We start from the raw sequence: 12,814 nt of genomic DNA, 5'->3' as shown, positions 1-12,814 counted from the left end.
TCGCGTCACACCGAGGCCTCACGACGTGTCATAGGCCACAGCCCAGTCGCATCCCACCTTCTTTGTCCACACCATCGTCGCGCCTTCCATGGTTGCCTGCTGCTCAGGGTCTGTATCACCAATGCTGTGAAACGTCTCTCATTTGCCTGTCGGCCTTTCCCAACTGCCTACAACCACGCACATCTCGCATCATGGTAAGTACAACCCCGGCATTCTCAACCATGCCCGCTCACATATCGCAGTCGAAAGCCTCTACATGGCATCCCTACAATGTCGAGCTCCCCGAGGAGACCGCCGAAGAAGAAGTCGACGATACCCAGGAGATCCAAATCGAAGAGGCGCTGAAACTCTACCAAACCGCCCTCAAATACCACTCCGAAGGCCCTCCATCGTTCGACAAGACCGCCGCAGCCTACAAAGCTCTCTTCGAATCAGAAATTTTCAAATACGCCGAATCTCTCTCGGAATACCAGCGGCATGAGGTCTTTGGCGAAGACCTGGTGTTCGACACCATATTGGAGGACGACTACGATGCAGGCCCCGTCCAGTCCACAGGCGCTGCCGACAGCGCCCCCAACACACTCCAGCAAATACTGCACCTGTCATACAAGAACCATGGCCAGTTTCTGCTCGAGGCGATGCAGCATTGGATCGCTACCAGTGGCGTGTCACCGCAGATGGAGGCATGGAACAACACACGCGGCGCCCTGAACTACTTTGCCGAGGCTTTGGACAAGGAGGACACCGACCTGGATCTCTGGCTGCGTGCGGCATCTGTCGCGGCTATGCTGGGCAGCAAGCGCCTTACTCGCTACTGTCTGGAGGCAGTCTTGGACGGAAACGACGAGCAATGGGAGAGTCTGTTACGGCTTCCTGGGCTGGAGGAGGGTTTTGCCGGACAACAATTGCGCGAGCTCGTAGGACGCCTGGAGGACAATGTCTCACTGAGCCAGGCGCCACTATCCTCGATCAAGCGCAAGAAGCTTTCCGAGACGCTGAAGAGGCGCCTGAATCCATTTCCGTTTGCGCCCCTCCCAGCCGATGTCGCCCTCGCCGAAAATCTACACAACATCAAGGTGGCACCGGAGAGCGTGACCTTGACTCCGACCAAGTGGGACTGGGCAGGAATGGGAGACATCATAGTGCGGCAGTTCCTCTCGGAGCAACAGGGCATGACGCCTAACGTACCTTCTGGTTCCAACATAGTCTTCAGCATACCACTCGAGAGCGAGACTCCTGAGCGCATCGAGTCTGAACCACCCGCACCAGTACAGGAAGCCTTGATGCCCGCACCTGCGCCCGCTCCGACCCCGTCGCCACAGATCGAAGAACCCAACACTACAGCGACCGAAGCGGAGAACGTACCAGAGAGGGATGGCGAAGATACCATAATGGAAGAGCAGGAGGTCGACGGTGAAGTCAGGAATGAAGAGACTGCACCTGTTGGCCCTTCCAATGCCGCACCAGTCCCGTCGCGCAAACGATCGACAGACTCTGCTGGTCTACCCGAAACCGCAGAGGGTGGAAGATCACGCAGTAAACGCATTCGGGGGCGAGAGTCAATACTTGAACCGACGATTGGCAATGCAGCTCAAGAGGCTAGTAAACAGCTTGATACACAACTCGAACAGTACACATACGCAGATTCATGCCTCTATGAAATCCTCAAGGATATGTATGCGAAGCTCGGTGTTGAGGGAATGAAGGACCCGGATGAGCTGCGTAAGCTGGTCATGGCGCTCCCTGACGCGACTGCTACAGATCCCATTGACAAGGCCGCTTGCGATTTCTTCACGGGACTACGGAGCGGGCACGTCAAAACTGCACAAATCCTTCTCAGTTCCGAGTCTTTCGATCTCCTCGGTGCGACTAGGGAACACGGGCTCAATGCGTTTCTGGGTTTTTCCAAGTCAAGTTCGAGTCAAGCTTCCAATAAACCTTTGCTGGAAAATCAAGGCTTGAACGCGTTCGCAAGGTCTGTCAACAACGGTTGGCTTTCGATTGAAGAAGTCGCATTTGGCTGGATTGAATCTCTGTTTACTCCAGGTTACTGCTCCACGACAGGAACCCAACCGAGTGATCAGTCAAGCTACCTGCAGTTTAGGTGGGCGGAAGATCTCAAGCGAAACGTTGTACAAGTCATTGTTCGTATCGACGAGTTCATATACGAGCGCATGGCCGAACGCGTTGACAGCCTCAATCGGCGGATACTGGACGCTACACATCGGTCTCAAGCTTATGAGCTCTCCGCCTTCGACAAGGCGCAGATAGAGATAGTGGAGGCATTGTTCGAGCTGCATCTCGATGTCTACTCTCTTATCAAGCATCCGCAAAGTGTAGTAGACGCCAGCACTCAAATCCTCCAGAGTGACCGTCTCGAAAGATGGGCTTTGCTCGCGCGGGAGGCTTTACAACTTCGATCGGACTGCAGACCAGGTCAGGGCATTGACGATCTAGGTTTGCGCCATATCTGGGCGACAGTCTTTCAAATGAGTGTCAACGACGAGGTGTTGCCGGAACATGTATTATTTGCCATGGCACAGTTGAAAGATATGTTTGAGCCTTTCGGCGATCACACGATTCAGATACAGAACAACGCCGTCATGCCGGAACTTTCAGTCGCCGCTATTGATCAAGAGCTCGTGCGCATTAGTATGAAGGACTTCTTTCTCAAGGTCTTTGACCAAGAGGAACAGGACCCAGTAACGGTTATCGAAAGCCTGGAGCCGATACTGGAGCTTGCGAACACAAACGACCCTAGTACCTCCCCGAAGCCCGACGGCTTAGAACATGACGGCGTTGATACACACAGCTCACCTACTGTAAGCATTGGCTCAGAACAGCATCTCGATCGCGTCTCGCCCGTTCTGGAAATGCGGAAGTTCCTCGACTCTGCGAATGTCAATGTCCGACTCTCCCTCTGGAATAGGTTGCGCGTGGCTTACGAAGCCATTGATTATTCTTCAAAGGTCTTGTCATACTTCCTTAGAAGTATTGAAGCCCTTGTAGCAGATCTCAGATCTACAAACTTCCAGGAACTTCCATTGCTAGACCGTCAACACAAGCTCTTAACCCGATACCGGGTGATCGATGACATGGTTGTCAAGATAATCCGCATCATCCGAGATGACGAAGCACCATTCGCCTGCCTCTCATATGAGCATGTCCAATCGTCCATGTCCGCCATCGCAGAACTGCTACATATTATATCAGCAGCAGACATGCTCCGAGATCTGATTCGTGTCAATCACATCACCGTGCCTCGAGTAGAATCTCAGCCGAATGCAGCGTTCGCCAATATGATGTCAAGACTCGACGACATACACCTACGACTCTGGATCCTGCAGTACCACCTGTTCAAAGACGGCATGTCCCAAGATTCAGAGGCTTTCCCTACTCCTTCTGACGATTTGTTCGATTTCATCCGCCATGTGCATCATGCGACTGGTGTACGTGGCTTCTGTCACCTTTCTAACCGTCAGTTCTTGAGGCTTGCGAAGGACGAGCTACTTCGCATGGATGACATCGTTGATGGTCCCAGCCACGCCACCGAGCTCTGCCAGGTACTCCACGATATGTATGGATTGAAGCTTTTCGTCGAGCCTCTGGACTGTCAGAGCTTTCAAACTACGCCAGATGTCCTTGATAAGAAGACTGCCTTCAGCATCTTACCTTTCGCAATGTCGCAAGCTGCTAAGGTCGATCTCAAGGACCTACCTAAGACCGAGCTCAAAGGTACCATCGAGAAAGTACATGCTGCTCTTGGTCGGCCTAAACAGAACGAGGATATTACCTTTAACCGCAAAGTCATTTCCACTTACTTCAAATCGCCCGTCAATCCAGTGGCACTGTTTGGGTGTCTGAAAGGCGTTGGTTCGCTCGCCACGAAACACATTCCTGCTGACGAAGCTGTGGCTGCATCGAAGGGCTGGTACTACATGATGGGAAACATCGCGCTGAGCAAATTCCGATCGCAGAAACGTATGACTCAGGGACCGACAGAAGACCTTAACTACGCACAGGCATTCTTTGTGCAGGACCTGGAGCACTCCATTGAACGGTGGGAGACCTGGTATCGGCTTGCCCAAGCCAACGACACGCAGCTCGAAGAGGCTGTATCTTGGAACGCAGACAAGATGAACAGCAATAGTGCCGAGGTGGTTAATTTCCAGCGTGCTGCAATCAATTGCTACATTATGGCTGTAGCCTGCGCTACCCGCGATGCTAACATCACGCCGATCGATCAAACCAAGATTGCACAGATGTACACCGAGTTCGGAAACCGCATGTACGCCTCATCCAGGGAACCATTCGGTATGGAAGCATTCCAGATACGGGAAAGTGAAAAACGATTTTGCAACCTACAAACGAACGCCTCTCTATACAAAGAAGTCGTATTTGCCCCGTTGCATGCCTACACTGCTTGGAAATTCGCAAGCACTCTCTACAAGAGAGCCATCAAAGGCAATCCGAACAAGTGGTGGAATCACTTCATGCTTGGAAAGTGTGGTTGGAAGATGTGGGCAGCAAATGATGGTGCGACGCAATATGCCAAGTCAATAGGTGCACCACTACCCCTTCCACGCGGTCCTTCCTGGGAGTTTGTTGTGGACGCATTCGTCAGCGCCATTGAAACATTACCAGGAAAGAAGGGGCGCAGCGGCGAGCCAGTCCTTGAGCCGCATTACAAGCTCGTTTCCATCACACACAAACTGTTCCTGCGAGGAGCCATCGACCACGAGAAAGGGGCGGAGATCCTCGCGAACACTTCCTACACGCAGAACGTCAAAGCTCCGGAAAACAACGGTGACTGGCAGCGATACGTACTCGCGGTATTAAAAGCATTGCGAGCGGCCGACAAGTCAAGTTGGCACCATCGCATCATATCCCGTGTGGCCCATACTCTCTATGACAACGGCAGAGATCCAGTATCGGCCAATGAGGCTAAACATGAGCTTACGCAGCAAATGTTTACCAAGACCATGGCTGTACAAGTTTGGAAACCTGAGAATGAGCGACCCGGCCGACATTTTGTCTACACTACACGGTATACCAAGTTCTTTATTGAACTATTGGATCTCACTGGAGACAAAACTAACTTTGAGGCGCTTGCTAAGCGTGTACGACGCAAGCAGACTGACTTCTTCGAGCACCAGAAATTGTGGCAAGACTTATGTCTGCGCTACATCAAAATGCTGCGAAAGATTGGCAACGTACTTGAGGGTCAAGAAGACTCTGCTTTCAAGTCTGTCAATCACGATGAGTTCAACACGCTGGCTCTTCGGTTGGAAGCGTGGTGTCAGAACCCAGAGACCCAACATCCCGTGCTGGATGTTCTCCGCGATGCTATCGAACTCAAGCGTCTAAATAATGGCATGATGAAGCCCCTTCTCATCGACGACCTGATTGGCGACGCATACGCAATGCTGTACACTTCGATTGGACCTTCGCTACCGCCGTTGCAATCGGAGCAACAACCACAGCAGCCCTTGCAGCCTGCACAGCCTCGACCATCGCCTTTCGGTGTACCCGCAACAGCTGCAGGTGCTGTACCTATCTCATCGTTGATGCAGGTTCAGGTTGATGGACCTGCTGACGGAAGTTCTGGTACGCCATTTAACATGTATCACCCCAACCAGCTTCAGCCGCAGCACCCGCCGTCAATGCCGCAAATGCCCTCGCAGCCTGAGCAACCCGCAAAACCAAGAGCCAAGGCAGTGGGTCGTAGGGAGATCGCACGTCGAGCCGAAGCTTGTGTACAAAAGATCGCAGGTACAGCTACGCAGCCAACATCGATGCCCATTCGATCGCCTCCACCCAGCGAAGCAGCGCTTCCCTCCATCGTCGGACAAGCCGCCTCACCCGAAGCCGTTGCGCAACCAGCACCTGAACCAGGCACATCCACCGAACATCTACACCCTTCCTTCGACAAGAGCGGCACAGCGACCACATCTGCCAGCATAAACAACGACGAGCCCGAGCGCAGCGCACCCGCTTCCATCCACGACGACGCAGACGACGAGAGCGAGCTTAGCGAGCTAGACGAAGAAGAGGTGGAAGAGATTCATCAGGAAGTCCAGAACGATAATCTGCGTAGATCGGTATCTATTGCAGGAAAGCCTCTCTTTCCTAATTTGGCGGCTAATCGAGTTAGTCCCGAAGGAAAAAGGAATGAGACGGCTGCTGGAGATGATGCGGCGGATGATGATGGCGATGTTATTCACGTTATGTCGAGGAAGGAGGATGGCGATGCTATACATGTTGGTGCTAAGAAGGATGAGGATGCGATGGATGTTGACGGCGAGAAGAAGTAAGGAAGTTCATGGATTTGGTTAACGGCGCGCAGGAGGGTGTTTTTTGCTGGATTGTGTACAACTATAGAATAAGTGTGTCTCATGGCGTTGCTATGAAGGATCGGCGACGAAGGAGTCGGAGTGGGTTTGTTTTCTAGATACCCATCATGTAGGGCTGTATATATAACATGTATGACAGAAGCTTGAAGTAACATCATCCGTAGGTCTCTCCTTCCTCCGCCCGACGTCATTTTGGTTATTCACTTTCCTTGTCCTCAGCTGGGGTTATCATTGGCTCAGACATCACGCCCCCACAGTTCTTTCCCTTTTGCGACCGCAGTGCATTGGTTAGGCAGCAAACACAGACAAGCTAGAGTCGTGTATATTGAGGGTTCTTTGCTCCGTTCGAAAATCACCATCGCTCGATCCAAGGTATACAATGTCACGCGCCAACCCCAAACACGAACGAAAGATGAAGTTCCGCATCCCTCCTTCCAGCTACAACCGTCCCTCCAAAGACGAGAGCGCCGGTACCTCGTTCGAGAACCCGCTAGTTGACTTCCGCGCCCAACTCGACTTGATCGCCACGCGCTACTACGCTTTGGATCCGACCAAAGGTATCATAAAGACGACTGAGGCGGGCGTACCCAAGTACCACCGGGACAATGTCGCAATCCTTAACAGTGATGGGATGCGCATGCATGTCTCCTATGATCCAGGTCGCAACACCTACACTATCGTCATCAAGCATCCTGAGCAAGCTAAAGACGTTTTGTCGCGTCTGAACGATCCGTATTGGGAGTTTATTGACGTTGAAACGGCCTTGGAGGAGGCGGAAGATGACGATACTATCCACTATTGTAAGACCGTGATTTGATAAGCATCTTGAACATTGGCTGACCGCATGTGAAAGATATCGACTTCAAGTACTTCAAGCGTCGCAGGAGTTCCTACCTAGATGATCTCGACAAAGGTCTATACGATGGTCTTTCCGACAATGAGAAAGCTCTTCCTGCTTCTGGTTCTGGTGTCGCTGCTTCCTAGACCGGGCTGGATTCTTGCCGTAGGTCAGGATAGATATTCACATTGACCTGGTGCCGACCGCTATTAGGTCACTGGGGTCAGGATTAGTTTGCTTCTAGACACCAATGAGATAGGCCTGGACACATAACATGTAAATCAACGTGCAACAACAACCGAGTATCTGCGCATCTGCCGAGTACAGTTAGTGAATAGTGTCAATCTGACGGAAGACACCTACGCTGGAGCTGATGTCCCCGATACGTGATGACATCACACTCCTGCTTCTCGTCGCGTTCCTTATGCTCTCTTTGGGTATCGCGCCTTCCTCGATAAGTCACGAGCTCACTCGGTCCACGAACGCGACTGCCCGTTTCCATAGCGTTTGACGTTGATTTACCTGCCGCCTAGCAATCTGAGTGTCTTCCGTCCACAACACACGACCACAAGCAGCAAACGCAATCGCTCGTTCGAGTTATAAGATCTCTCCTTTCCAACGCTGTTTCGAACACACAATAGAATCACTGGATCCTCTGACTACCCCGACGACAATGCGCTCCTTCACTACTGTAGAACTTTCTCACTTTCGCGGTGAGGGGCGGCTATGGGAGGTCACCTGGACTTTGAGTAAAGGTCAAGGTGATCGCTGAGGAGAACCGCCTTCGTTGTATAAGTAGGTGGTTTCGAGCGGGTTTATGGTTCCTTCTTTCTATACACCACTGCTACAAGAAGAGATATCACCGTGGTACACTTCAACTCCTAGTAAGTTTCCTTGGAGATACTGGCTATGCTTACTCTGCTAATTATGCCACAGAAGCTATATATACCACGATCAAACTTTCCAACTCAACTCAAAGAAGATATGTCCGCCGCTGCTGGATCCTCTCCACCTCCTCCGCCCCCTAGCGGCAATCCCAACAAGAACACTGGCCATGGATCTTCTTCGTACCCCAACCTCAAGATCCCTCTCTCAGGAGACGGAAGCACTCCCCAGAAGGCTGCTTGCGCAGGTATCATGTTCCAACCACCTGGTATCACCAAGAACTACGTCGTCGACGGCGTTGGCCTCTTCCCTCGATACCGTCGTACCCGCGTCGAGGAAGCGCGTGAATATGCTCGACTGTCGTATACAATCCTCGATGGGAAGACCTACGAGGTTATCCCCAAGTCTCATATCCCTCCGGGTCCCATTGGCAACCCCTCTATGCCGGCCGCTGCGGGTATCGTAGCTCAGATGCAGGACATTGCCGCTCACGATAACGCACTTGCGACGGGTTCGGGGGCAGCAACTGATGCTTATAACGCGCTGCAAGTTCACCGTGAGTATGATGTATCCTTCTTGCATTATTATAGCTGACTCTGTGTAGACGGCGACGCCTTTGTAGACGACGACGTCAACACTGGCAACTCATCGGAAGACGCTGCTGGTAAGTCGGTTCAGTGATATACCAGACGAAGTCGTACTAATCGTTTGTCAGAATCGTCTTCAGATACGTCTGGCGACCGCTCGGCTGGTGCTTCTTCTACGGACTAAGACCTGGCTCTTGGATTTGTGCTTTCACTTCGGAGCGAGATTGCGCGCGCTGGGTAAATCCGACTAGAAAAAGTGGGCAAGTAGATGCAACGGAACCTTCCTCAATGGCGTCACGGCGTTGGTAGATACCCCTTGGATAGAAGAGAATAACATATGAGATATAAAGCCGAACTCCGTCTTCACACTGCATTTGAATGAGACTACCGCTCGCTGAAAGACTACATGTTACCTCTGGGTTTCCCCTTATCAAATCTGACCAACATGTGGCGCGCTACCGAGAGAAGATAGACGTTGTGTTATATGTCGTCACTCTAGTGTATAAACCCACTAGCGCTTCGACATGTTATATGCACCTACTGCGGTACCTTACTGCCTGCTCTGCTTTATTGTTGGCGTTCTCGCTTTCCGCAGATCTTGGCTGGTTGCTACTCTTATACACATGCATCGATTTCGTCAAATTACGCATGTGCTTTCGCAGTTGTACAGACTTGTAGAAACTTATGTAGTGGCTTGGGATATCTTGTAGGCGTGCATCGGCGCCTCTGACATTTATCTTCTTACTATGGTGAAAAGACGGCGATAATCAAAAGAGGAGCTGCGCGCACCTCTATTGTAGCACTCGCGTAGCACATTCTCTTAGGTACATCCGCACACAAGGTCAAAAACGTATTGCTTACTCTGCACCTCTGCAGCTGTGCTTGTGTCAAAAAAGAGTGTGCGTGGCCTAACTTCACATAGCCATGGTGAGAGAGAAGTCAAAAAGAGATTGTCGCAATTAATTGGCGGTACTGGGAACTGTAGACATGTTAGGAATGTCTCAGGACCACCAATGAGGGAATGAACGTACTCGAACCCAGGCTGGCGCGGATCTGGATCGGGACACTAGGTGTCCGCCAGCCACAACGCGACGTCATACCACTAGACCATACCACGATAGGGTTGTTAGTACGGTGATGCGAGTAGTGGCTTGGAAAGCTGCTTACCCGAAGTGATTCGTTTTGATGGAGGAACGGGGAAAATTTGCGTTTATAACGTTGGTAAAACGCGCGCATGCAGTTGCCATTAGTCCCCCAGTCAAGTCTCCCACAAGCATGTGAATCAGAGTTCTGACAGCAGAATTTGGATGCGATGGCGGGGTCAAAAGGTCTGTGCCCTCCGCTAATGGTGGGGCTGGATTTCCTGGTCGCATCCGAGTTGCTCTTTCTTCACCCAATCACCTGGGCAGTCACAACAGCAACACACCTGAGTGCTCGAAATGTCCATAGGTATGTGATTTGAAGTACTCTACAGGCCCAGCTACGCGTTAAAAGAACGCGATCCTCCAGCTCCAGCGTGAGTTCATCGATATGTAAGATGGCTGGAGCTCTACATGACGAAGGCCGCTTGGAGCTAGTGCTGCATTTGGCGATTTTACCTGCATCTTCGACGAGGGTGGACACCACTAACGCTCGCATCAGAGCACTCATCACCTCGGCAGTCGCGAGGCAAGCCGCGCAAATCCTATCGCGTCGAGGATGAATACTCGTTTCTCGATGAAGACGAGGATGGCATTGCGCCCTCCGGCAAACAGACACCATCCCTCCAAAACGGCGATGATGACGACGGTGATGATTTCATGCCGGATGCCCAGGAGGAGGAGATGGAATATGAAGAAGAAGACGAAGTGGTAGAGGAGGAAGATGACTCTGCGGAAGAGCAGGCCAATTCCGACGAAAGTCCTGCACCAACTCCAAAACGCAATGCACGCGATGCTCGAAATGCGCGAGTACCTCAAGCCGTGCCTACTACCCCAGACGTTATTCCGAAACGACGGTACAATGATCCCCGCTACAAGGACATGGCAGACAACATACCGTCACCAGTCATATTCAAGAAAGGAGGTGGCATCAAAGTACGGGTTGTCGATACGGACACCCAATTGCGAACGCGAGGTATCCCCGATTTCGACAAGATCGGTGGTCATGAGCCGCGGCTGAAGAACCTGTTTGGTCCAGATGTACACCATCTGAGACCAGTACTCGAATCGAGGGACTATTGGTTCCCACAAGAAACGTTTCCTATCCGGAGTTATAAGAAGAATAAACCTGATGATGCTGAGGTGGGTAGTTTGAGAAGGAGCTTCTTCGAAGCCGATGGCGCAAGGGAAAAAGAGAATGAAGTCTTGAGGACGTGGTATGCCAATATCGGAAGCCATGCTTTTGCAAAAGCGCAGACAACGAATAAATTGACGGCGGACGAGGCGAAACAGTACATGACAACCCCAGGATCGGATACCATGAACGTACTGGCTGGTCCGGTGAACACGCCCCAAGTTAACACACTGGCAAAAGGCTCATACATGAGCATCGCAGAACCCTTCCCGGGCGATCAAGAGCGACGCGGTTGGTTGTTCAATTTTGGCTCTTGGGTGCAAGACGCTCAATGGGCGACGAACGAGGAATCCAGCACCCAATATCTTGCTGTTGCCATCGAGCAGAGACCTACCAGCGGCGACCAACCCAAGCCACTGGAGCAGCCAAAAGCACCTGCATTCAACCCTACCGAGCCATTCCCTGCGTCGATTCAGATATGGTCATTTGAAGCTGACGATGAAGGCGGCTTGGATGCATCGAAAGAGCCGCAACTAGAGCTAGTCATCTGCACAGACTGGGGTGCGCCGAAACATCTTAGATGGTGCCCGGTAGCTGCTACAGACACGACTGAAGAGATGGATGACGCAAGTAGTAGGCATATAGGTATGCTTGCAGGTATCTGGTCCGATGGACGAGTGCGTGTCTTGGATATCTCCGCACCTCCCAAAGCCGACACTCACACTCCTACGTATCTTCGTGTTTCACGTGCTGCATTCGAAGTTTCGTTTCCTCAAACAGTGCCCTCGTGCTTGCACTGGCTTTCGGGACATACACTCGCGGTTGCGACTGCAGCAGGCACTGTAGGCATTTGGTCTCTGAATCGCCCAGGCACACTGAGAACACCTGACGCCACACATCACAACCCCAGACCCTGGTTCTATCAGCAATTAGCAGACACCTATATTCTCACAGTCTCCTCTGGATGGCCGTCTAACCCGCAATTCTTGTCCATCAGCACCGCAGACGGTTTTGCGCGCCTCTTCGACCTGCGAAGCCCAAATGCCGATACCACTGCTTCGATACGAGGTCGCACACTTTGTCTAACGCAGGCATGGCACGAGCATACGCAATCCTTCGTCATGCCTGACGAACATTACATCCTGCGACACACGCCCATCCGTCGTTACTACCACAACCTCTACAGCATGCGATTAGAAAATAGCATCACACGCGTCGCAACAAGCCCGGTCCATCCCGGCGTTCTTATCGGTGGAGTCGACGGAGACATCCAAGCCAGCAACCCAATCATGCGCATCACGAACTACAAAATCATGCCCTGGCAACAGAAATGGTTTGTGCACGAGTGGCGACGACCGATGGATCGGCTGCAAGCCAAGCCTACGACTGGTGAAGATGTCACCATGACCGAGGGCGGGACAATCGAGGAGACCAACAACGACGACACACCCGAATTGCAAGCCGGAAAACCAGCCGATGGAACCAAGAAGGTGCCGCGAGACGTACTCTCGCAACCTCTGGTCCGCATCACCGAAGGCTATAAGGCCGGTCAAACAGGCATTGCGCACAGTACATCTGCGAATGCGACTAAGAGGGGAAACCCAGAGGTGGGAAGATCGATTAGTATCTTCGAAGAGCTGACTGCGATCACGGCGCTGGCTTGGAACCCAAATTTGAAGTTTGGCACGTGGGCTGTTGCGGGTATGGCGTCGGGGTTGTTGCGCGTGGAGGATGTTGGTATCTAGGAGGAGGAATCGAAGATGCTCATAGTGTTAGCAGCTCATGACATGGCAAAGACTTGCTGTGGGCTGCAGACCGACTTGGCGAATTCGAGACAAGTGCGCACGGAACTTGATACAAAGTATTGTGTTACATAC

General features: G+C 52.0%; 4 protein-coding genes across 4 annotated transcripts; all 4 read left to right on the top strand.

Annotated features, from left to right (window-relative positions):
- Nucleotides 1-191: 191 nt before the first annotated feature.
- Nucleotides 192-6,314, top strand: J4E79_010103 (uncharacterized protein; the record flags this gene model as incomplete). The annotated part of the gene is made up of 1 exon (XM_049358943.1): nt 192-6,314. The coding sequence occupies one exon, from the start codon at nt 192-194 to the stop codon at nt 6,312-6,314; it is 6,123 nt and encodes a 2,040-aa protein (XP_049206676.1).
- A 451-nt stretch (nt 6,315-6,765) lies between these two features.
- Nucleotides 6,766-7,337, top strand: J4E79_010102 (uncharacterized protein; the record flags this gene model as incomplete). Its single annotated transcript, XM_049358942.1, has 2 exons — nt 6,766-7,153; nt 7,207-7,337. The coding sequence occupies 2 exons, from the start codon at nt 6,766-6,768 to the stop codon at nt 7,335-7,337; spliced, it is 519 nt and encodes a 172-aa protein (XP_049206675.1).
- An 838-nt stretch (nt 7,338-8,175) lies between these two features.
- On the top strand, nt 8,176-8,847 carry J4E79_010101 (uncharacterized protein; the record flags this gene model as incomplete). Its single annotated transcript, XM_049358941.1, has 3 exons — nt 8,176-8,632; nt 8,681-8,740; nt 8,792-8,847. 3 exons carry the CDS (start codon nt 8,176-8,178, stop codon nt 8,845-8,847), a joined length of 573 nt encoding a protein of 190 aa, XP_049206674.1.
- A 1,255-nt stretch (nt 8,848-10,102) lies between these two features.
- J4E79_010100 (uncharacterized protein) lies at nt 10,103-12,682 on the top strand (the record flags this gene model as incomplete). Its single annotated transcript, XM_049358940.1, has 2 exons — nt 10,103-10,112; nt 10,305-12,682. The coding sequence occupies 2 exons, from the start codon at nt 10,103-10,105 to the stop codon at nt 12,680-12,682; spliced, it is 2,388 nt and encodes a 795-aa protein (XP_049206673.1).
- Between the last annotated feature and the right edge of the window lie 132 nt (nt 12,683-12,814).

The sequence above is a fragment of the Alternaria viburni genome (assembly GCF_023758015.1).
Source record: "Alternaria viburni strain BMP 2772 chromosome Unknown scaffold_28, whole genome shotgun sequence".
Classification (NCBI taxonomy): domain Eukaryota; kingdom Fungi; phylum Ascomycota; class Dothideomycetes; order Pleosporales; family Pleosporaceae; genus Alternaria; species Alternaria viburni.
The sequence above is the reverse complement of the archived record's forward strand: the minus strand, read 5'-3'. Positions and strand labels throughout refer to the sequence as shown.